The sequence below is a fragment of the Lethenteron reissneri genome, chromosome 60 (genome assembly GCF_015708825.2).
Source record: "Lethenteron reissneri isolate LAM-NWPU_2019-01 chromosome 60, ASM1570882v1, whole genome shotgun sequence".
NCBI classification, from domain to species: domain Eukaryota; kingdom Metazoa; phylum Chordata; class Hyperoartia; order Petromyzontiformes; family Petromyzontidae; genus Lethenteron; species Lethenteron reissneri.
The window spans coordinates 4,318,667-4,344,259 of NC_083838.1; the positions used below are offsets into that span (position 1 = coordinate 4,318,667).

General features: G+C 51.8%; 1 protein-coding gene and 1 long non-coding RNA gene across 4 annotated transcripts in view; one reads left to right on the forward strand and one right to left on the reverse strand.

Moving 5' to 3' along the window:
• Positions 1-25,532, reverse strand: LOC133358045 (uncharacterized). 3 transcript variants are annotated; one of them, XR_009757015.1, is made up of 5 exons: positions 25,405-25,532; positions 24,859-25,053; positions 23,418-23,610; positions 19,953-20,094; positions 1-58 (listed from the first exon to the last, which is right to left on the reverse strand). It is a non-coding gene; the product is annotated as an uncharacterized LOC133358045 (long non-coding RNA). The 3 variants fall into 3 exon arrangements; XR_009757014.1 differs by lacking the exon at positions 1-58 and adding an exon at positions 15,866-18,595; XR_009757013.1 differs by lacking the exon at positions 1-58 and having other exon boundaries at positions 19,310-20,094.
• Positions 18,999-25,593, forward strand: part of LOC133357871 (myosin-7-like) — a 48,711-nt gene continuing 42,116 nt past the window's right edge. Inside the window, 7 exon segments of the mRNA XM_061576017.1 lie at positions 18,999-19,032; positions 20,059-20,120; positions 23,409-23,603; positions 23,711-23,854; positions 24,509-24,665; positions 25,222-25,249; positions 25,447-25,543. Of these exon segments, the coding sequence (XP_061432001.1) occupies positions 23,409-23,603; positions 23,711-23,854; positions 24,509-24,665; positions 25,222-25,249; positions 25,447-25,543 (621 nt within the window). The 5' untranslated portion in view covers positions 18,999-19,032; positions 20,059-20,120.

Genomic DNA, 25,593 nt, shown 5'->3' on the forward strand with positions numbered 1-25,593 from the left:
GAACGCTCTCAGGCGCGTCACGTTGGAATCTCTCACTCGAGGTCCCCTCTGCAAGACCCTTAACAGCGGGGGGGGGGGGGTGTAGTGGGGAGGGGGGCAGTGGGGGGGGGTGTAGTGGGGAGGGGGTTAGTGGGGGGAGCAGTGGGGGGGGTGTAGTGGCGAGGGGGTTAGTGTGGGGGGCAGTGGGGGGGGGGCAGTGGGGAGGGGGTTAGTGGGGAGGGGGGGCAGTGGGGGGGTGAACAACTCTTTGACTTCATCTGAATGTTCGTCTCCCGCTCAACGCCCCCCTCCCCCTCCCCCCACTTGCCCCCCCCCTCACTGTCCTCTCACTTGTCACTTCATAGTGGTCCATAACTGCTATGAAGAAGGGTCATAGTCCGAAACGTCGCCGATTATATCTATTTTTGTATTTTAAGGACTCAGCGTGTGATTGACGAATTGCGTTGCGTGTTTAGCAAAGTACTGAACTCACTGAATGGCCGATTGCGTGCTTGTGTTTTATTTTTATTTTCCAAACGGACTGAATGGCTGAATGACTGAATGAATGAGTGTACGATTCATTCAGTGACTGCCTATTTAGACGAGTGACGGAGCGATCGAATCACGATCAGGTCGACCACATTAGGCCACGACCTCGCTCACGAACCGCACCGCAGATCAAGAGACGGCGGCCACCGCATCGTCGTCATCATCGTCATCAGCATCGTCATCATTATCATCGTCGTCATCGTCGTCATCATCGTCATCAGCATCGTCATCATCATCGTCATCATTATCATCGTCATCGTCGTCATCATCGTCATCAGCATCGTCATCATCATCGTCATCATTATCATCGTCGTCATCGTCGTCATCATCGTCATCATCATCGTCATCGTTGTCATCGTCGTCATCATCGTCATCATCATCGTCGTCGTCATCATCGTCATCATCATCGTCGTCGTCATCATCGTCATCATCATCGTCGTCGTCATCATCGTCGTCGTCGCACGGCGCTCCCAGACGTGCGGCTTCTGCGGCCGTCTGGAACGCTCTCTCCTCCTTAGGAGCTGTGGCACTTTTAAATCACCATCATCATCATCTAGAATCGAGATTGACGAACTCGTTTCTTTACAACTGATTTGCGTGTCTAGTTTGTTGTCCTTCCCTTAACACACACGCACACTCACTGGTTTCACATCTCTCCTTCACGTCATCCATTCATTCGCGCCCGAGTCTATTCGATGATACGAGGTGAGGGGATGATGTTGGTGGTGGTGGATGGAGAGAGGCTCCCCATACGGAATGGAGCCCCCTCTCCACTCCACGTCGCTCCAGCAGGGTCACGGGGGGGGGGGGTCACGGGGGGGGGGGGGTCACGGGGGGTGGGGGGGGTCCGTGTCCCCGACAGCTTCTGCTCGCTGACGGCGACTGATTCGTTATCGGCGGCGATAATCCGCCTGTGGAATACCACGTGGTGGGGGTCGAGAGGAGGTCGAGACTGGGGTTGAGGTGGGGGGTGATAAAGACCCCCCCCACCATCACACCCCCCCCACCACCACCCCCCCACCACCACACCCCCCCACCACACCCCCCCATCACACCCCCCCACCACACTCCCCACCATCCACCCCTCACCCCACCCCACCTGCCACTCAACCCCACCCCTGCCAGATCGCCTTCTTCACCAGACTGTTGTGGTGTTGTGGTGGTGGTGTGGTGGTGTGGTGGTGTGATGGTGTGGTGGTGTGGTGGTGTGATGGTGTGGTGGTGTGATGGTATGGTGGTGTGATGGTGTGGTGGTGTGGTGGTGTGATGGTGTGATGGTGTGGTGGTGTGATGGTGTGATGGTGTGGTGGTGTGGTGGTGTGATGGTGTGGTGGTGTGATGGTGTGGTGGTGTGGTGGCCCCTAACTCACTCCGGCCCAGTCTCTATCGCCCCCATCGTCCCCCCCACCCCCACCCGCCTGCCAGCAGTGCTGGTCAGAATCAAGACGTTGTATTTAGACTCAGAGCTGTCAACCCATCACGGTTTAGCCCCCGGATTGTTGTACAGGGAAATCGAACGTTCAGGTTCATACGGCGTAACAGCCGTGCCAATACGGGCAACAAATACATGTGTGTCTATTTGTTGGAGTTTCTCTCCCTTGTGATGGGACTTTGTAGGATGAACGTTGAGATTTATAAGCGGCACGGGGTGACCAGCAAGGTCTGAATTGATCTGTACTAAGGTAGGGCACTGACAAGGGGTTGACAGGTATGCATACTGGAGGAATCCGATGAGCTATAAAGTTATTTTGGGGTCTATGTGTCGCTATGAGTCTCTGTGTATCTCTATGAGTCTCTGTGTGTCGCTATGAGTCTCTGTGTGTCGCTATGAGTCTCTGTGTATCTCTATGAGTCTCTGTGTGTCGCTATGAGTCTCTGTGTATCTCTATGGGTCTCTGTGTATCTCTATGAATCTCTGTGTGTCTCTACGAGTCTCTGTGTGTCTCTACGAGTCTCTGTGTGTCTCTACGATTCTCTGTGTGTCTCTATGGGTATCTGTGTGTCGCTATGAGTCTCTGTGTATCTCTATGGGTCTCTGTGTGTCGCTATGAGTCTCTGTGTATCTCTATGGGTCTCTGTGTGTCGCTATGAGTCTCTGTGTGTCTCTATGGGTCTCTGTGTGTCGCTATGAGTCTCTGTGTATCTCTATGGGTATCTGTGTGTCGCTATGAGTCTCTGTGTATCTCTATGGGTCTCTGTGTGTCGCTATGAGTCTCTGTGTATCTCTATGGGTATCTGTGTGTCGCTATGAGTCTCTGTGTATATCTATGGGTCTCTGTGTGTCGCTATGAGTCTCTGTGTATCTCTATGGGTCTCTGTGTGTCGCTATGAGTCTCTGTGTATCTCTATGGGTCTCTGTGTGTCGCTATGAGTCTCTGTGTGTCGCTATGAGTCTCTGTGTGTCACGATGGGCTGGACGGATCGAGTGTCGAGCGGATGATATTTCAAACACACATTCTGTCCTTGGGGGGGGGCGGGGGGGTCATAGGGACGGGGAGGGGGGGGTCAGGATCGGGATAAAAGGGGTCCTGTGGGGAGAGGGTCAAGAACTCGCGTTCCTCGCCACTGTCGCCACTCGCTCTGTCCTTTAACGGGAATTGGCCGATACAATGGAGAAGGGCACGTTATATATATTTAATTCTAATCGTATACACATGTTTCCACTGGGGGGGTGGGGCGAGGGAGGGAGGGGGAGGCGGGGGAGAGAAGTTGCGGGGGGGAGCATCGGGGTGAGCGGAGAGTCGGGGAGAGGGGAGGGGTGGGGAGAGGGGAGGGGTGGGGAGAGGGGAGGGGTGGGGAGAGGGGAGGGGTCGTGTGGGGAGAGGGGAGGGGTGGGGAGAGGGGAGGGGTGGGGAGAGGTGAGGGGTCGTGTGGGGAGAGGGGAGGGGTGGGGAGAGGGGAGGGGTGGGGAGAGGGGAGGGGTGGGGAGAGGTGAGGGGTCGTGTGGGGAGAGGGGAGGGGTGGGGAGAGGTGAGGGGTGGGGAGAGGGGAGGGGTGGGGAGAGGTGAGGGGTCGTGTGGGGAGAGGGGAGGGGTCGTGTGGGGAGAGGGGAGGGGTGGGGAGAGGGGAGGGGTCGTGTGGGGAGAGGGGAGGGGTGGGGAGAGGTGAGGGGTCGTGTGGGGAGAGGGGAGGGGTGGGGAGAGGGGAGGGGTGGGGAGAGGGGAGGGGTGGGGAGAGGTGAGGGGTCGTGTGGGGAGAGGGGAGGGGTGGGGAGAGGGGAGGGGTGGGGAGAGGGGAGGGGTGGGGAGAGGTGAGGGGTCGTGTGGGGAGAGGGGAGGGGTGGGGAGAGGGGAGGGGTGGGGAGAGGGGAGGGGTGGGGAGAGGGGAGGGGAGGGGTCGTGTGGGGAGAGGGGAGGGGTGGGGAGAGGGGAGGGGTGGGGAGAGGGGAGGGGTGGGGAGAGGTGAGGGGTCGTGTGGGGAGAGGGGAGGGGTCGTGTGGGGAGAGGGGAGGGGTGGGGAGAGGGGAGGGGTGGGGAGAGGTGAGGGGTCGTGTGGGGAGAGGGGAGGGGTGGGGAGAGGGGAGGGGTGGGGAGAGGGGAGGGGTGGGGAGAGGGGAGGGGTGGGGAGAGGGGAGGGGTCGTGTGGGGAGAGGGGAGGGGTGGGGAGAGGGGAGGGGTGGGGAGAGGGGAGGGGTGGGGAGAGGTGAGGGGTCGTGTGGGGAGAGGGGAGGGGTCGTGTGGGGAGAGGGGAGGGGTGGGGAGAGGGGAGGGGTGGGGAGAGGTGAGGGGTCGTGTGGGGAGAGGGGAGGGGTGGGGAGAGGGGAGGGGTGGGGAGAGGTGAGGGGTCGTGTGGGGAGAGGGGAGGGGTGGGGAGAGGGGAGGGGTCGTGTGGGGAGAGGTGGGGAGAGGTGAGGGGTCGTGTGGGGAGAGGGGAGGGGTGGGGAGAGGGGAGGGGTGGGGAGAGGGGAGGGGTGGGGAGAGGGGAGGGGTGGGGAGAGGGGAGGGGTCGTGTGGGGAGAGGGGAGGGGTGGGGAGCGCGGTGTGGGGGGGGGAGAGGCGAGGGGTGCAAAGGCCGGTTGAGGCTGGGAAGGTGATGGGATGGCGAGGCGCGTGTGTGGGGGAGATGTGGGGTGTGTGGGTGGCGATAGGGATGGTGGTGGAGTGTGTGGGTAGAGGTGAGAGATGGTGGTGGTGTGTGTGGAGGTGAAAGATGGTGAGTGGTGTGTGTGGGGGAAGGGCAGAGATGGTGAGTGGTGTGTGGGTGGAGGTGAGAGATGGTGGTGGTGTGTGTGGGTGGCGGTGAGTGGTGTGTGGAGGAAGGGCAGAGATGGTGAATGGTGTGTGTGGCTGGCGGTGAGAGATGGTGAGTGGTGTGTGTGGGTGGAGGTGAGAGATGGTGGTGGTGGTGTGTGTGGGTGGAGGTGAGAGATGGTGGTGGTGTGTGTGGGTGGCAGTGAGGGATTTTGGTGGAGTGTGTGGGTAGAGGTGAGAGATGGTGGTGGTGTGTGTGGGTGGAGGTGAGAGATGGTGGTGGTGTGTGTGGGTAGCAGTGAGTGGTGTGAGTGGAGGAAGGGCAGAGATGGTGAGTGGTGTGTGTGGCTGGCGGTGAGAGATGGTGAGTGGTGTGTGGGTGGCGGTGAGTGGTGTCGGTGGATGAAGGGCAGAGATGGTGAGTGGTGTGTGTGGCTAGCGGTGAGGGATGGTGAGTGGTGTGTGTGGGGGGAAGGGCAGAGATGGTGAGTGGTGTGTGTGGCTGGCGGTGAGGGATGGTGAGTGGTGTGTGTGGGGGGAAGGGCAGAGATGGTGAGTGGTGTGTGTGTGTGGCTGGCGGTGAGGGATGGTGAGTGGTGTGTGTGGGGGGAAGGGCAGAGATGGTGAGTGGTGTGTGTGTGTGGCTGGCGGTGAGGGATGGTGAGTGGTGTGTGTGGGGGGAAGGGCAGAGATGGTGAGTGGTGTGTGTGTGTGGCTGGCGGTGAGGGATGGTGAGTGGTGTGTGTGGGGGGAAGGGCAGAGATGGTGAGTGGTGTGTGTGTGTGGCTGGCGGTGAGGGATGGTGAGTGGTGTGTGTGGGGGGAAGGGCAGAGATGGTGAGTGGTGTGTGTGTGTGGCTGGCGGTGAGGGATGGTGAGTGGTGTGTGTGGGGGGAAGGGCAGAGATGGTGAGTGGTGTGTGTGTGTGGCTGGCGGTGAGGGATGGTGAGTGGTGTGTGTGGGGGGAAGGGCAGAGATGGTGAGTGGTGTGTGTGTGTGGCTGGCGGTGAGGGATGGTGAGTGGTGTGTGTAGGGGGAAGGGCAGAGATGGTGAGTGGTGTGTGTGGCTGGCGGTGAGGGATGGTGAGTGGTGTGTGTGGGGGGAAGGGCAGAGATGGTGAGTGGTGTGTGTGGCTAGCGGTAAGGGATGGCGCGTGGTGTGTGTAGGGGGAAGGGCAGAGATGGTGAGTGGTGTGTGTGGCTGGCGGTGAGGGATGGTGAGTGGTGTGTGTGGGGGGAAGGGCAGAGATGGTGAGTGGTGTGTGTGTGTGGCTGGCGGTGAGGGATGGTGAGTGGTGTGTGTGGGGGGAAGGGCAGAGATGGTGAGTGGTGTGTGTGTGTGGCTGGCGGTGAGGGATGGTGAGTGGTGTGTGTGGGGGGAAGGGCAGAGATGGTGAGTGGTGTGTGTGTGTGGCTGGCGGTGAGGGATGGTGAGTGGTGTGTGTGGGGGGAAGGGCAGAGATGGTGAGTGGTGTGTGTGTGTGGCTGGCGGTGAGGGATGGTGAGTGGTGTGTGTGGGGGGAAGGGCAGAGATGGTGAGTGGTGTGTGTGTGTGGCTGGCGGTGAGGGATGGTGAGTGGTGTGTGTGGGGGGAAGGGCAGAGATGGTGAGTGGTGTGTGTGTGTGGCTGGCGGTGAGGGATGGTGAGTGGTGTGTGTGGGGGGAAGGGCAGAGATGGTGAGTGGTGTGTGTGGCTGGCGGTGAGGGATGGTGAGTGGTGTGTGTGGGGGGAAGGGCAGAGATGGTGAGTGGTGTGTGTGTGTGGCTGGCGGTGAGGGATGGTGAGTGGTGTGTGTGGGGGGAAGGGCAGAGATGGTGAGTGGTGTGTGTGTGTGGCTGGCGGTGAGGGATGGTGAGTGGTGTGTGTGGGGGGAAGGGCAGAGATGGTGAGTGGTGTGTGTGGCTGGCGGTGAGGGATGGTGAGTGGTGTGTGTGGGGGGAAGGGCAGAGATGGTGAGTGGTGTGTGTGGGGGGAAGGGCAGAGATGGTGAGTGGTGTGTGTGTGTGGCTGGCGGTGAGGGATGGTGAGTGGTGTGTGTGGGGGGAAGGGCAGAGATGGTGAGTGGTGTGTGTGTGTGGCTGGCGGTGAGGGATGGTGAGTGGTGTGTGTGGGGGAGGTTGCAGGAATCCAGCACTCATGCCGATTTGGCACGGAGTCCACGTGGCCTCGTGTTGCAGTCATACATTAATATTAGTACGACTCGACCCACCTGCTCTCGCTCGCCCCACGTCTCCCGCACCACAGAACAATTGCTCCACTCACGCCCCCTCCATCACACACCCCCCCACCACCACCAACCCCCACACCCACGAAATACAATTGCGGCTCGGAAAATATGAACGGAACGCAGACACGAAGCTCAACACAAACACACTGAGGGTGACACGCACGGCCACACATCGACATTTACGCAAAGACAAGATCCCCCCGTGTAGCCTCGAACAGACCACAGGGGCAAGTGCTGTTAGCGAGCACCTATTGAAGGTCGGCACGGCACACGAGGGGGTGGGTGGCTAGCAACAACCACGCCCGGCCGCCTTTGTCTCCCTAGTGGCGATGTTTTTTTTTGTTACACATCGCACCAGGTACTCATTTGAGGCTGAGTCGACCTAGGGTCCAGGACCGGTTCAGATAATCGTCACTGGTGTCGTTGGTGGCCGTGAGCGGGAATCGAACTCGGGTCCGCCGGGTTCGTAGCTTCAGCGTAGCGCTAACCGCTGCACCACCGCTCCCCCGACATGCACAAACACCCAGAGACGGCACGGGGCATGCACGCAAGACAAAGACGAGGCAGAGACGGACCGAGTGTAGTCTTCGCAGACTGTTGGGGCAAGTGCCGCTCGCGATCAGCACCTGTTAAGGCCGGGGCAGCACACCACGGGGTGGGTGGCCTGCACCGCACCTGCGATGAACACAATCGGCTCCGTACGGTGCAAATGAAGTTCAACATACATACGACGCCCGGCCGCCTTTGTCTCCTGAGTGGCGAAGTTTACACACCGCACCAGGTTATATCACTGGTCAACACACTTTTTCTGGCATAAGGTATTCCAACGGTTTTAAGGTGATTTTGGGGTGCCGATTCCAAATCTGCCATCAGTTTTTGTCACATCAGGTTTTTGAGATATCAAATATTGCATTTCCAATAAAGAATTGCAGAAGAAAAATATTAAATAAATGTGGATATCTACATAAAATGATAGTATAAACACACTATCCTAAAATACAGCACCATATTTTAACACTAAAGCAGTCACTGACTCGCAACAACTTGCAATCATAAGTGACAGAGTTAATTTCGGGTAAAATCAATGAAAATGGGGTATGCCGATAGCATAAAAATGAGATGTGATAGAGCAAATCTGAGATCAGATTTGAAATCAGCACTCTGAAATTAGTCTAAAACAGCTGCAAAAGTCCAGGCCAGAAAAAATGATTTTTTTTGTTGACCAGTGTAAATGAGCCCAAGTCGACCTCGTGAGTGGAGACACGTGACCTCGTGAGTGGAGACACGTGACCGGTTCAAATAAATCGTCGGGCCGCTGAAGTTCGTAACTCAGCGCGCTGATACTCACAACCCAACCCAACCGCTCGCCGCAATGCACACACGCATATCCTCACAGAGACGCACACACACACAGGCTAGCACGGCGAGGCATGCGGGAATGACCGATAACGTTCCAAAAGGAGCGCGCGAAGATAACGCGGCAAAAAGGGTCTCCTTCAATGGATGTGGCGGTGCCCGGCACAACACCACGAAGACGACCACGTCCGGCTCGAGCGAGTGTTTCTCCCGCACGGGTCCCGTGAGCACGGTGGGCTACGTGCGGTGCGAAAGGAGTTTGACGTGTGCGTAGCGAGCTCTGTGGCGGTGAGCGGGGCTCGATTAAGACCGCTCTTACGCAGGCGCGCACGCGGATTATCGCCTTGTCAAGGGGCCGCGCTCGCTGATCCTGTTTATGACATCGCCCCACGAAGGGTAATGGCCATGGATGGTAATGGTAAGGAACGCGCAAGAAGACTTGCGTATGATGATGCGACCAGAGACATGATGATGATGCCCCCTTAGACATGATGATGAACACAGAGACATGATGATGATACATCCTGATACATGATGAACATACGTCCAGAGAGATGATGATGATGGGTACATCCTGATACACGATGATGATACATCCAGGGATGATTACAATGATGATACACCCAGAGGCATGATAATGCACCCAGAGATGATGTTGCATCCCTATATATGATACACACCCAGATATATGATGAACCCAGACATGGTACATCTAGAGACATGATGATGATGATGCACCCAGGGATATGATAGTTTTACTGGTAGGAACCTCCTGGTTACACCAGCCCACAGGGGATTATTGTGTCCGTCCGTCCGTCCTGCAGGGATGGGCTGGGTGGGGAGGGAGGGGCTGGGTGGGGAGGGGCTGGGTGGGGGTGGAGCTGGGTGGGGGGTGGGGCTGGGTGGGGAGGGGCTGGTCACCCCGTGGTGCCCTTATAAAACTCAACGTTTAACCTACTCACGCCAACTTGTGCCCGCCCTCAGTCGGGCATATTTGCGGAATACACCACGCCGCCGTTGACCCTGGCCATTGACCGAGCAACCCGACGTTCCTAGCAGCTCCTTCTAGAGAAATGTGTACAGTAACTGAACACAGGGGGGCCCAAAGACCCAAGAGGCCAAGCAGCCAGCAACGAACAGCACTATTGAGCGTGTAACACACGGGTTAATGCGTCCCTTGATTCGAGCGAGGTCGTGAGGAGACGAACGAGAAGCGTTGTGACCAGGGCCGAAGTAACCCTTAGGCCCCCGATGTTTGGGAGGCCCTCCTTTAGGCCCCTCGTTTTCTTGTTGAAGTAAACAGCTAAGCGACGTGAGAGATGCCACGTGGACATTTATTTTGTCTTTGAATTACGATGACATCGATCGGGACTCCGCCGCAGCTGAATATAGGAACAAAACACGTTTGAATGAATGGAGTGTTGCGAGTTATTTAACGTTTGATGAATGTTATCTGGAGTGGAATACATTTGTTCATTTTTCCATCGGTAATTAAATACATATATTTCATGACTTCATGTAAAGTTTGAAGTATGTAATACATATGTAATGACGACGTGATGCACTTCTCTTGAGATGGCGGAGACCTCCACTGCAACAGCCCTGAGTCTCCCGTGCGTCTCCCCCTTATATACCAACACGAGGCCACGCCCCCCTTCTCGATCATTCTCGCTGACTCTGGATGCTCGCTCCACCGGCAGACTCCACCGTCCTCTTCCGTCACATGACCACGCCACCTTCTCGAACATTCCCGTAGCCACCGGTCCCTTCACACTCACAGCTGATACCCCTGTCATTACCTCCCATAGCCACCAGTTCCTTCACTCTCACAACTGACTCCCCTGTCATTACCTCCCGTGGCCACCAGTCCCTTCACACTCACAGCTGACTCCCCTGTCATTACCTCCCGTGGCCACCAGTCCTTTCGCACTCCCAACTGACTCCCCTGTCATTACCTCCCATGGCCACCAGTCTCTTCACACTCACAACTGATACCCCTGTCATTACCTCCCATGGCCACCAGTCCCTTCACACTCACAACTGATGCCCCTGGAATTTCCTCCCGTGGCCACCAGTCCCTTCACACTCACAACTGATGCCCCTGTCATTACCTCCCATAGCCACCAGTCCCTTCACACTCAAAGCTGACTCCCCTGTCATTACCTCCCGTGGCCACCAGTCCCTTCGCACTCCCAACTGACTCCCCTGTCATTACCTCCCGTAGCCACCAGTCCCTTCACTCTCACAACTGACTTCCCTGTCATTACCTCCCGTGGCCACCAGTCCCTTCACACTCACAGCTGACTCCCCTGTCATTACCTCCCGTAGCCACCAGTCCCTTCACTCTCACAACTGACTCCCCTGTCATTACCTCCCGTAGCCACCAGTCCCTTCGCACTCACAACTGACTCCCCTGTCATTACCTCCCATGGCCACCAGTCCCTTCACACTCACAACTGATACCCCTGTCGTTACCTCCCGTGGCCACCAGTCCCTTCACACTCACAACTGACTCCCCTGTAATTACCTCCCGTGGCCACCAGTCCCTTCGCACTCACAACTGACTCCCCTGTCATTACCTCCCGTGGCCACCAGTCCCTTTGCACTCACAGCTGACTCCCCTGTCATTACCTCCCGTGGCCACCAGTCGCTTCGCACTCACAGCTGACTCCCCTGTCATTACCTCCCATGGCCACTAGTCCACTCACACAGCATGTAGGTTCTATTGTCACTACACATACGTAGGCACTTCCCTCCTATCAACCTTAGGCTTTTCCCAACCTTAATCCGGGGCTCGCTGTAATCTGCACTGTGGGGGTTGATCACGGGACGGGCGACGTGAAACGGTCCTCAACGTGGGCAGAGTAGTCAACGAGTGAAGTTCGTGAGCACAGTAACCATGGCAGTAGCGACAGAAGAGGGACAAGGAGGTGACTTTATTCTTCTTCTTGCCGTACGGCTGCTGATGTAGATGTAGAGCAATGACTCCAGTTTCACATTCAGGTGGTTAAGGCGCAGACAACCGTGTCAGCAGCGGAGTGTGTCACTGATGTCTCCTACGTATTTCTGGATCGGGCATTGCGTTGTTATACGTTGTACGGTCTGTTCTGGATGACCACACTCGCACACTCCGAGAGTTTTTAAATTGTCCATTTGTACATCTGCCACAGTTTGTGTGGATGTGGTTTGGGGTGGATCGTGAGCTTTGCGGAAGATCAAAACGAGGGATCTTCTGCGTTTGGGTCTTTCACAAGGATTCATACTCTTTGGTTTTTTCGGTAAAGTCATGTAGGTAAAAATTTAATAAAATAAATGAAAACTAAATTAAATCACGACGTTTCCGGCGCAACACAAGCGTCCTTCTTCAGGTGGGGACAACGTAGCGAAAGCACAAACCGCTTAAGTGTGATTTTTTTAACCTACGCGACTTTACCGGAAAAAAACAAAGAGTATGAATCCTTGCAGTCACGAAAGCTTCAAATCTAGAATCTTTCACAAGGAGTTTGTTTAGTGGGTTCTTTTGAACTCCATTCAGCTTTCCAAGCTTCGTCGGGGGTTAACTGGCATTGTTGGCGGTTTAGCGCATGGGTCCATAATGGTTTGCGTGACTTCAAGCGATGGTGAAGGAGGTTAGTGGCCGTTGCTTTGTGGGGATTTGGCTTGAGCTTCCGTTTCTGACTGAATGCCAGCGAGCGAGTGACTTGAGTGACCCACTGAATGCTAAACTATCAATCAACAATCGGGTTGTAGACCGACTGGTCCCAGGAAAACGAACAATTGCTGGCAAAAACCACCCAATGCCATGAGACATCCCAACAAAGCGATCGCATGTTCTGCATCTATCTAGGTGACAAGAACAGCTTAACGCGGATACTCAACAACGGGCTGGCTGCCACCAACATTCGGTGCTCACACCGGCCCTTGTCAACGTCTACACGGCAGACGTGTCCTGCACCAAATCTCGGAGGTTCGTCTTTGGCGACGACATACAATAACCTTCCTCCTCTCTGGTCTTCGCACCCGATTGGCTCACAAGTTATGACATCACATTTACCCCTCCATTTAAGACCAAGACAGAATCTCTCCACAGTTCTGGCTGTTGCCTGATGATGCTCGGTTGTTATAATTACCGGCAAAACTTCACGGTACTCGAATTGTTAAATGTTTGTGTGTTTACTCTCCGACACAACGGTGCGCTGAACTAGTAACTAATTGGCATGTTTTGTTCACGTGACAAACCTTACTAATTGGCTGTGTCGGATGGTGGGGGGATTTAACGACATTCATATTTACGCAATCTAACCCAAAAAATTATGGACGGAGCACTGCTGACGCAAACATCAACGCTCGCGGAAGCAAATAGGATGCTCGCGACTGGGGAACTGCTGGAACATTATTTCCGGACCTGGTGCCTTCACCCTAATCCAGAGAAGAAAGTTACGTCGGCATTGAATTTGAACGTGGCCAACAAGAAAGTAGTTATAATAATAGGCTTTTCCCCTTTTTTCTGGCAACAAAATTGAAATTTTTTTTACAAGGATTCATGTCTACATTAACCACAATACTTGCAGTCAAAATGCAAACAAAAACACACTCTGATAATCTATGCATTGTCCTTAAAACTGATTGGTCCACACCAGAGACGTCTTTCTTTAGAGCCTCGTCTCAATTGATGCTAGACCAGAGGACGCCAAAAGGCGTACAGCTCAAAGATAATGCACTGTCAGAATAATGGACATTATCTTTGAGCTGTTTGCCTTTTGGCATCCTCTGGTCTAGCACCAATTGAGACTAGGCTCTAAAGAAAGCCGTCTCTGGTGTGGACCAATCAGTTTCAAGGACAATGCATATATTAGCATACTGTGTTTTTGTTCGCATTTTGACTGCAAGTATTGTGGTTAATGTAGACATGAATCCTTGTAAAAAAAAGGTTTAAGTTTTGTTGCCAGAAAAAAGGGGAAAACCCCTATAATTATATTTTGGTACTGGCAAAGAAGGTCCAATGATGTAAGAAAGTAGTTTCCTTTCACAAGAGGCGCCTTAGCCACGAACTCCACCCAGAATACCTTTGGTGCCACCCTGCATATGACCTCTCACCGATCACCCTGATCTCACCAACACCGGCCAAGAAGTAAACACCAGGGTGAGCCTGATCCTGAAACTCGCTGGAACGTTGTGGGGGAGCACGGCTTGAATGCTCCGCAGAGTAACAGTGGCTCTCGTCCACCCTGCTGCAGGACACTGCTCTGTGTGTGCGTTCAACTTCTTTCGCACCGTACGTAGCAGAGGTCGCAAACGGGTTTTGATTCCTTACCCGTACCCGGCCGCACCAGGGTCGCAAACGGGTACCCGTACCCAGCCGTACCCGTACCCTACCCGTACCCGGCTGGGTACGAGTAGGGTACGGGTATCGCGTACCTGATTGCGACCTCTGGGATGAAGCCATGTTGCAGGCGCGGGTGGGTTGATTCTAGGAACTTAAATTGTGAGAAGAGACAAGACGTTGGGAAATGAGTGGCAAACGGTGACTCACCAGTGACTCACGGCCTACCCGTACCCGTACCCGGCCGCACCAGGGTCGCAAACGGGTACCCGGCCGGGTACGGGTAGCCGGGTATCGGGTAGGGTACGGGTATCGGGTACCCGGTTGCGACTTCTGGTACGTAGCCAACCGTGCTAACCGGAGGTGACCCATGGTGTCGTCGTAGAGTGACCACCACCATGAGGACGGCGTCGGGGACGCTCAACTGAACTCCAACTGAGCGGCTCCCGGTGCTGTCCCACATTATACCGCCTGGCATCCACCGCGAAGCCACCGTGCCACGTGAGATACATTTTGTCTGAGGACTGAACATCAATCAATGAAATGGATGTCATCAATACAATTGTTGATCAAATATTTAGAATGTTATTTGTAATATTATATTGATGTCTTTTTTTCTGACTTTGGCTGATCTGATGCAACCGACCTCCTGCATAACAGAAACTGGTGTGCAGGAGGTCGTGGCTTCGATCCCGACCCTGACGCCTGCTGCTGTATATTTGGAGTTTGCGTGTCTCTCTCTCTCATCATCACGGTGGCTAGGAGATGTTAACTACCTCGCCTGGTGTGCAGGAGGTCGTGGCTTCGATCCCGACCCTGATGCCTGCTGTATATTTGGAATTTGCGTGTCTCTCTCATCATCATCACGGTGGCTAGGAGATGTTAACTACCTCGCCTGGTGTGCAGGAGGTCGTGGGTTCTATCCCGACCCTGACGCCTGTATATTTTGAGTTTGCGTGTTCTCTAAGTGGTCGCATGGATTTGTTTCCCGGCCCTCCGGTTTTCCCTTCACATTTAGAAACACGCGTTTAGATTATTTGGCTGCTATAAAGTTCCACACGATAAGCCAATTATTTGAGCGATCATTTGCGGCCAGGTCGCTTATGAAAAAGAGCCAAATGGCTCAGAGGGCCTTAACTGGTGACATAAAAATAGATGGGCATGTGGGCTCATAAATGTATTGTAATAAATGATGATACAAGTGTTTAAATAAGCGTGTGGTAGGGTTTAGTATCCAATTCTAGATTTGAAGTTTTCGTGACTGCAAGGATCCATACTCTTTGGTTCTTTCGGTTGTCACACCTGATGATGATTGCTTGTATTGCAATCGAAAGGTCGTGATTTAATTTTATTTATTTGTATTTTTTCACCTACGTGACTTTACCAAAAGATTCTAGATTTGAAGTTTTCGTGACTGGTTCTTTCGGTAAAGTCACGTAGATGAAGAATTAAAATAATAATAAAAAATAATACAATTATTTAATTAAGTTATTTTCATTTTTTTTCATATACGTGACTTTACCGAAAGAACCAAAGAGTATGGTTTAGTATCCAAATTATCTTTAAATTGCGGGTGACAATCACCTCTTAGGCAGAGAATGTAAGAGATCACACATGTCCTGGATAGCTGTAACAGGAGCCCGCGGAGGATGGTAGCAGACAGCTCAATGGAAACAGTCATTGCATGACAGCTGGACCTTGATTATTATTATTAATTCTAAATCCTTTGTATGCGATGTCTATTTAGCCACTGAACAGCTGTAATTGGAGTTAGTGTATTTCAGGATATCAACTGATGGAGTGAGCCTGTTATTTCTGAAGACGTTAAATCCATCAATTAAAATGTCATGATCAGGATTCATTGAAGTTCTTATTAGCCGCTGCAGAAATCCTTAGAAAGTCAGAGTTAAGCACGGACATATCTAATTAGAGTAAATTTTAGGTCTCGGATTTCGTACATTTAGATGCAATATGCCGACTCCTTTACAATAAGTAAACTAATTATCATCTTAGAAATTATATTCGTGGTTCTTTCGGTAAAGTCACGTAGAAGGGAAACAATAAAATAATAAAAATATGAAACAATAACATTCTCACGACGTTTCGACTGCAACACTAGCAATCACCATCAGCTGTGAAAAACACACCTGATGATGATTGTTTGTGTTGCAGTCGAAACTTCGTGAGAATTTTATTGTTTTATATTTTTATTTTTTTATTATTTCCCTTCTACGTGACTTTACCAAAAGAACCAAGAATATGAATCCCTGCAGTCACGAGAGCTTTAAATCAAAATCTTAAAAATTATTATTAACGTTATCCATAATACATGTTTTTGGGGGGTTATATCGCATAAATAGCCGACGTGTTAAAATAAATTCACGTTGTTCCTTGGGCCTGGGTTTGGTTATGTGGTGCAACTCAATGCTGGAGTCTGTCCTGGAGCTCAGTGAAGTAGAGACCGAGTACTTCACCGCAGATATAAAAGAACTTGTGCGGTGTGTGTACTAGGAAGAGGTGTTCAGTGTTAAATTATTGCTTTGGCCGGGCAAAGACTGCTACTGCTGATACTGATAGTAGGAACGATACCACTAATGATAACGGCGATGCTGCTAATGGCGACACTGATCATTACAAGCCAAGCAAAAAATGATTAAATAAGGGAGGAATGATAGATTGGGGTGAGATTACTGATGCATTCCCCTTCTTCCACACATACATTTGACCCCTCCCCCTCGCTCAGTTGTTCACATCATGAATCTTGTTTAAAATTAACAACCAATCATTCTCTCCCAGGAGGGCAGACAGGATCAGTGGAGGGGGAGGGTGAGGAATTGAGGGATAGGGGTGGGCTCCTAATAAAATATAGACCTAGGCCAGACGCCAAACCAGGATGATTGTATTAACATGTGAAAGGCTGTGCCAAGTGTCACAGATAAACAAAGCCCTGCTCGTCAACTCATAGGGCAACAAAAGGCAGTGGAACCTCGCTTGCCCCCCCACCCCTCCCTCTCCCTTCCTTCATCCATCCCTTTCTGCTTCAATCCATTCCTCATTCCCTCCTTCGCTCCCTCCCTCCCTCCATGCATCCCACTCTCATTCCCTTACTACTATCATCTAACCGTCCCTGCCTGGGGAGCCGGACAAGCCCCTCTCTGTACCAGCGTGGACGGCACCCTCGTGGTGTTCACCTTCTGAAGCGCTCGCTCGTCACCGTGGCGTGCGCGATGACCACCACCACGTGACTTTTCTTCCGTGTTGTGCGCGGTGCATTTAGCGCCACAGCGCGTGGATTTGTAGCGTTAATCTTCATTTGTTTGCTGGTGACTTTGTGTGTTTCACATCGAAATCGCCTCCAGTGCTTTTACTGCTGGCGGCAATAAAAGTTGTTTCTAAATTCTAGATTTGAAGCTTTCGTGACTGCAAGGATTCATATTCTGGGTTTTTTCGGTAAAGTCACGTAGGTAAAAAATTAAAATTAATAAAAGTAAAATAACAATCACGACGTTTCGGAGGCAACACAAGCTTCCATCTTCAGGTGGAACCGTCACAGCACGACTGCTGTATCAAGTCAAAAAGTCTGTCCATCCTCCCCTCGCTCCATCTCTCCCTTCTGTCCTGCCCTCACTCCCTCCCTCTCTCCCTACATCCATCCCTGCAACCATTCCACTCTCTCCCGTGACCTCCGCTTTTGGGAGTAGAGGTTAAGATCACTGCTGTAATGGAGATGAGTCACGTTGCCCAGAATGACTCCTGTCCAACCCCCCCCCCACACCACGAATACCTAACCCCCACCCAGCCACACTCTCTACCCCGAACCTCCCACCCAACACCCCCCCCCCCCACACACAGCCGACAGAACGATAGAGACAACAAAAAACAATGACACTGGGAGCAGGGGCAAGGGGAGGTGGCATTTGGAGGGCAGTGGGAGGGGTTATTGGGATGGGAGGATGGAGGAGGGGGTATTTGGAGAGTGTCGCATATTTACTTTTGCATGACATCTGAAGAGTGATACGACATTGTGCGTGCCCAAGTTTTGGTAATCAGTTCGTTGGTGGGCATCGGGCGTTCCTATAATATTTACTTATCTAACAATAAACTCAAAGTGTAGTGTCCGTGCCTCCTGTGTATGATGGGCAGATGGTCAGTTAGTTACGTGATGAACAGATTGCACACTTACAATATTCGATTTAAAGCTTTCGTGACAGCAGGGATTCATCTTCTTGGTTCTTTCGGTAAAGTCACGTAGAAGGGAAATAATAAAATAATAAAAATAAAACATAATCTTTTATTATGTTTCATTTTTCGCGTAGAAGGGAAATAAAAAAAACATAATAAAATATTGTTTTATTTAATAATAAAATATTATGCTTTTATTATTATTTTATTATTTCCCTTCTACGTGACTTTACCGAAAGAACCAAGAAGACGATACAATAGTGTTAATCTTTCATTTCCCCATTTGCGAAGGACATATTCTGCAGCTGCTGTGCATCGTTCGAACACACGATTGAGTGCAGCCCATTCATTGGCTTCTATGCGGGCTGAAGCTGGCTCTCGTTCCTGCGTCGGAACTTGGAGGAGTTCCTTGTTCAAGACGTCGCAGGCCACCCAGCATTTCCACCTACCGATTGCTGATCGTCCTTCTTTGCCATCAGGGGTCTTTCCACACGAGATCAGAAGGGTTTGCTGGGACTTCTTAGTCCACGAGCCCAGACCAGATGTTTAACTTCTTGGTTAACCACCCCCTGAGGTGGCAAGACTGTAGCGGTTGATAATTATCGGCACGACCGATAACAGTAAATTATGTGACAACCGCTCGAGATGGAGTGAGTTATCAAACGATTCACTCGTATTAGCCGTATAACAACATTGGTACGAGTAAAGTTATGATATTTAGGTTGTACAAATCATTGTTCTGGCCCAGTGACTATTCAGCGGGCTTGGCAGTGCAGATGGTATCTCTTGCTGTATTGGTTGAGGACAATTTGAGGAAGGGAGGGGGCATTGAGTGGAGAGCATTTGGAGGAAAGCATTGGGAGGGAACATTGGGAGGGCAGATTGTAGGGGGGGGGGGGGTGGGGGGCATTTGAGGAGCCGCGAGAGGGCATTGGAAGAGCATTGGGAGAACAATGCAGGCAATGGGAGGACACAGGGGAGGGGCATGGGGGGACAGGGGGGAGGGGGCATTGGGAGGCGAACAGGGGGGGAGGGTTATTGAGAGGACACGAGGAAAAGGGCATTCGAAGGAGGACACGGGGGAGGGGCATTGGGAGGAGGAAACGGGGGGTGGAGGAGGAGGAGAGGGCATTAGGGTCATTGAGCGGGGAGGGGGGGGGAGTATTTTGCTTAAAAACCGCGCCGCAGGGAGGATCACGCATTCTCAGTTCTGCCTACCTATCAGAGTGAGCGAGTTTGTGTCGTTGTGTGTGGGCGAGAGTGTGGGATGGGTTGAGTGTACACGGCCGCCCGGAGGTTTCGAGGGGCCAGGGGCAATACAATGTGCCCCCCCCCCAATTTCATTATCGACGAATAAATCAACAGGCCCATTGTGGGACTCTATTTTGTGTGAGGGTTGGGACAAATTGCACCCCTTTGTCCCCCCCCGCCACACTTCCCCCCTCCCCCCTCTAGGCGGCCCCCTGATTGTGTGGGGAGGTGTATTTGGTGAGGGTGTATTTGGTGAGTGTGTAAGGGGGTGAGTGTGTGAGCGTAGTGCGTTTGGGCTGAGCGTGCGGGCTACATCGGTGTCGAGTGCGGTGCGTGTGATGGGGAAGAAGTTAGTGGGGTCGGGTGTGTGGTGGTGGTGAGTGCTTGCTTGCTTGCAGCACTTGTTAACTTGGCCAAAGTGGCATAGTTATTGATTTGAAGCTTTCGTGACTGCAGGAATCCATACTCTTTGGTTCTTTCGGTAAAGTCACGTAGGTAGAAATAACTAAATAGCATGGCATAGCTATCTTTCTATGTAAATACGCGTGTGTGCGTGTGTCCATATATTTAAAGTAAAATAAGGGCGAGTTTTTTTTTAAATGTACTTTTTAAATCGCGTTTTCGAGGACTTTTTCAAATGTTCGGATCGTCTACACCGCGTACTAATTTAAATCGTCTGAGCGCTAACACCAGTGACACGATACAATACAATGCAACGTCACGCCACTTTTTTCGTGACAAAAAGTGACGCAATTTTAGCGGCGTCACGCTTTTAGGCCCAATTATTCGATGCATTTATTGGAATGATTCCAAATTTTGGAACATTCCCTGACGTGTATGTTTATTATGTATGTGTTATATTCATGTGTATACATGCGCGCGCGCGTTTGTGTACCATCACGTAACGTTGAGCGATGACGACGAGCTTTCGGGAGACATTCATCCAGTCGTGAATCGAGCATGGCTCACACGATGATGATGATGATGCGTTGTCTGCGCAGGCTGTTCTGGCCACGTGCCCCTCCGCTGCACATCACCTGTGACCTCATCACCAAAGAGGAAGGTAAGAACGGCCAGCGTCACAATCATCATCATAACTCATGATCACAGACATGCTGATGATGATGATGATATTGACGCCACTGATGTTAACTGCTGCGGTTTTTGCTCCACTGTTGCTCTGATGCTGATATTGACTCCGCTGCTGTTGATAACAGCTGTTATTTCCAGTCTACCGACAGTAGGATCAGTCATCAGTTTGACTGATGATGAAATTAGTGCTGCTGCTATTGCTGCTGTGGGAGACGGTACTGATGACGCTGTTGATGATGAGTCTGTTGTGGTTGCTGTTGATGGTTAAGAGGTTGATGCTATTTCTGTTCTGATGCTGCTGATGACACCGACGCTGCTTTGTACCGTACATAACTTAAACATTTATAGCACTTTGTAAATCCACGCCGTATCAATCATAGGTGTTGTTTGACTCGTATTTCAACACGCTGGCCTAGTGCGAGTTGGTGAAGTGGTGGGGAAAGAGCACCAGACACCTGTGGAAACAAGAGCTTCATGGCTCATCGGATTTCGCCAGGATAAATAACGATTCTGATTCTGAGGATCGGTTCAGATATTCTTTAGAGCGGCCTTTTGCGTTGAGTTTGTTGTCCTTACCCCGCACCTCTGATTAGCGTGGTGCGAAAGACGTCCAACATGCATACTGATGATGATGCTGATACTCTTTGGTTCTTTCGGTACAGTCACGTAGATATAAAATAAAATAAATTGTGATTTTTTTAAAATTTAGTTTATTTTATTTTATACCTACGTGAATTTACCGAAAGAACCAAAAAGTATGGATCCCTACAGTCACGAAAACTTCAAATCTAAAATTGATGCTGTTGATGCTTTTAATGATACTGATGCTCATCATGATGATGCTGGTTCTGCTCATGATTCTGATGATAATTTTGCTGATGATCCTGCTTATCATGATGACAAGAGGGTAGCCCGTCCTACAAGCGGGGTTATCTTTCCCATCGGCTCAATCCCCTTCTCACAACTATCCCCCCCTCCCTAGTAATGTCTCCACCAATGGCTCTGCCCTTCCTCTGTGAGCCACTCTCAATATTCACCAGACATGTGACATACTCACCTGCCACTGCCACTAGATACCACTCAGTGGGTATCAACGCCGGTCACCCACCACACTCACCTGACCCCTGACCCTCACCAGACACACCTTCCCCAATCCCACAACATCACCACTTACCAGTCGTCCACCTGACCCTCACCAGACACACCTTCCCCCAATCCCACAAAAATCACCACCTGACCCTCACCAGACAGACCTTCCCCAATCCCACGAAATCACCACCTGACCCTCACCAGACAGACCTTCCCCAATCCCACGAAATCACCACCTGACCCTCACCAGACAGACCTTCCCCAATCCCACATCACCACCTGACCCTCACCAGACAGACCTTCCCCAATCCCACAAATCACCACCTGACCCTCACCAGACAGACCTTCCCCCAATCCCACAACATCACCACTTACCAGTCGTCCACCTGACCCTCAGCAGACACACCTGGCACCTCAACCACTCAGGAGACACTAAATACTACTCTCACCACACCAGTCTGTTGGAACTCCGCGCAGACATCGAACCCACCACACATCTTGACGCCGGCCACATCGTTCAACACACAACCTCGACAGACCAACTGGAAGAAACACTCACCGACACCTACACAATACCCACCCACACCATTACAGCACACACTACACCACCACGCAGCACAACACCCACTCAACACAGTACCTCGGAAGGACACCACACCAGTAAACTACACCCACAAATAGAACTACACAAAACTGCGCTCTGCTACACCATTGCACTGCACCACTGTACTACACCACGCCACTACATTAATGCATTGCACCACTGCATTACACTGCACACCCCTACACTACACCCTTACACCACATCACTGCACCACTTAAGTCCACTACTACACCATTTCATTACTCCACTTAACGTCATTGCAAACAACACCACTCCACCAAACCGCACCGTCACGTGTGACCATAGTTCACCCTCAATCACTCACTTATCCCTCATTCACTCGTTCATTTCTCAGTCACTAATTCCAAACATTCACTTAAATCCTCGCATTCATCTCACCAAATCAGTCATTCCTACCTCATTCATTTATCTCATTCATTCTCACATTATTCAATAAGTCATTCCACTAATTCATTCACTCTCTCAGTCATATCATTCCTTTCATAAACTCATTTAGCCCTCATTTTCTCACTCACTTTCTCATCTATGCATTCTTTCCTAATCTTTTCACACGTGCCCCCCCAATTCATTCTCTAAATTCCTTCCCATTCAGTAACTCATTTCACTCGTCCATTCACTCCCTCAATCCTCTCATTCGTCCCTCATTTTCAGTTTCACCGTGCGCTGTTCTAGCGAACAGCAGCAAAAACCTTGGCACCGTACATAAGCACTTTAGATGAAGGGTGTTGAATTTCACAGCACATAAAATCAGAATTGTAACGGAATTTGACAAAAGCTTTTGAGATTAAATTTGTCTCATTCTTCAATTCTCATTCTTACCTCATTCAATCACCGGGCTCCCTGATGCTTGCTCTCCCATGACTTCCTGCAGGACCAGCTGTTACTAGGGATACCTGTTGCTAGGCTAATGCTTGATCCTTGCTGCCAGCAGAGCATTACATTTTGTCGTAACAATTTAGCGTTACGGGGGTTTGAATTTTATATTCCCATGAGCGTCTTTTTTTTTCACACCCGATAACTCGGCAGGGTCGTGAAGAAAACGTGTTTTGCTTGCACATCTACAGACGGCGGGCTTTCCATCAATACCAAATTTGTACACGTAGCTTGAAAATTAAGTATGTGTACACAGTTTGTTCAAAGTAGTACATACACATAAAGGCTAAATATCTCGATGCAACATATAGATGATTTTGGTGCTGCTAGTGATGATGATGTTTGTGATACTGATGCTGCTTATACCGATGACGCTGATGATGCCATTGCTGCTGTATGATTATACTGCTGTGTATGATGCTGCTTCTGCTGATATGTATGATGATGCTGCTGCTTAATATGATGATGCTTCTGCTATGTATGATGCTTCTGCTGCTGCTATGTATGATGGTGCTTCTGCTGATGCTCATGAAGCTGCTGTTGATATTTACGTTGCTTGCAATTATGCTCAGTTTTGAGTATCACTATGATTGCTTCTGCTGACGATATTGATAACAGCGATGCTTACGATGCTGACAACGCTGCCGTGTATGATTCTGCACATTCTAAAAGATGGCTGACCTGTCGGAGTTCGGAGAGGCGGCGCCCTTCCTGCGTAAGTCGGATAAGGAGCGTCTGGAGGCACAGACGCGGCCCTTCGACATGAAGAAGAACGTCTACGTCCCTCACCCCAAGGTCGAGTTCGTAAAGGCCCTCGTGCAGAGCGTGGAGGGCGGCAAGTACACCGTGGAGACGGAGGAGGGCCAAGTGAGCTCTGCACAACGCGCTGCACACACACCAGCGGATGTCCGCTCACACCGCTCGTGGACACGCAAAGCATTCGCTTGCCCCGTCTCTGATTTGTGCGCGCGCAGACGGTCACCGTGAAAGACGCAGACGTGATGCAAATGAATCCGCCCAAGTTCGACAAGATCGAGGACATGGCCATGCTGACCTTCCTCAACGAGCCGTCCGTGCTGTTCAACCTCAAAGAGCGTTACGCGGCATGGATGATCTACGTGAGTGCCTCGATATTGGCCGTATCGTTCGTACTAGCAGAGGCACCGGAAAGTAAAACCCGCACACACAGCAAGGCTGGTGTCAAGAAAGTTACACAATTCTGGTCTCACATAGAAACACGGCCACGCCTCCCGGATGAGCGATAAGACGATCATCCACCAGACATTTGCTTTAAAATAAGAGGCGCATTCACCTAAACAGTGCATCATAATCGGGAGACTAGGGTACTCATTGAATATTTCAACACTCCACTCCGTTAAGAAATGAAGCCATCGCTTCTGCAAAATTAATTCAGCTGCTGAGAAGAGGTAAGTAGCAAGTTAGCGATGCGGATCTGCATGGTGCTCGCTAATAGAACTTGGCCAAACGGCCTGCGCAGGCTACTTGCCGGATCTTAGTCATCGTTGCGTGTGTGTAGTTGGTGCATCTGCCAGTCATCTCAGTCAGTCAACCCATGGCGCCTGGGTCTCTTTCGCACCTCCGATTAGCACGGTTGGCTACGTACAGCGCAAAATAAGTTCAACGCACGTACATACACGACCCTCCTGTCAGCGGGCCTTCGACACTTCACGTGATTGCCTCAAGGTGCACAAGTGCCGTGGTGAGGTCACCGATACTTAGTGGTGAACGGCTGTTGTTATTGTTGTGTACAGACGTACTCGGGGCTGTTCTGTGTCACGGTGAACCCCTACAAGTGGCTGCCCGTGTACAGCTCGCAGTGCGTAAACGCGTACCGGGGCAAGAAGCGTGCAGAGGCCCCTCCACACATCTTCTCCATCTCCGACAACGCGTACCAGTACATGCTCACGGGTACGTGTACAACAACAACAACCGCCATTCGCCACTAAGTGGCAGTGACGTCACCACGACGCTTGTGCCAGGCCATGTGCACCTTGAGGCCACGTGAAATGTCGAACGCCTGCTGGCAGGTCACATGGCAGACCCAGGTGCCACGGGTCGACTGACTGAGATGACTGGCTGATGCACCACCTGTGCCCCCTACTGTGTTAACTTGCTGTGCTTTAGCCACCCGGCGCTCCGCTCGTTGTTGTGAGCGTCACTCCTCCGCCCTCCGTTGTTGTTGGAGGGCGACTGCCTCCAACTGCCCAGTAGCGTCCTTCACGAGCCTCCTTCACAGAGGCCGATCTTGACACCGCTGGTACCAGGCATCGGCAAGTCCACTCGGCTCCACGTCCTCCTGTACCACATCAATCAATTTCTTCTCTAGCCCGTGCCGCGCCCGTTTACACATACTCTACACATACTTGTACACAAACACCGTTTGCCTTCCTGTCTGCATACCTGCCTTACTAGCTGCATATCTGCCTTACTGACTGTCTATATATCTCTGATTTACATTTCGCAGACAGAGAAAATCAGTCCATCCTTATCACGTGAGTTTGAATACAGCACAAAGGGCATGCTTCGAGATGCTGACAAGTATGGGGATGTGATGAATGTCTGTCTGCATGTCTCTGCTTAACGTGTCCGATTGCCATTTTGTTTTTCTGTCGGTCTGCCTGCTTGCGCGTCTGAGTGCGTCACTGACCGTCTGTGTCCATCTCCCTGTGTCCGTCTCTGTGATGGACAGTGGCGAGTCCGGCGCGGGGAAAACGGTGAACACGAAACGTGTCATCCAGTACTTCGCGTCCATCGCCGCGGCGGGAACCAAGCGCGACGCCAGCAAGGTGGGGGGGCCACGGGGAGAAACGGAGAGACACATGACACGCAGCAGGGG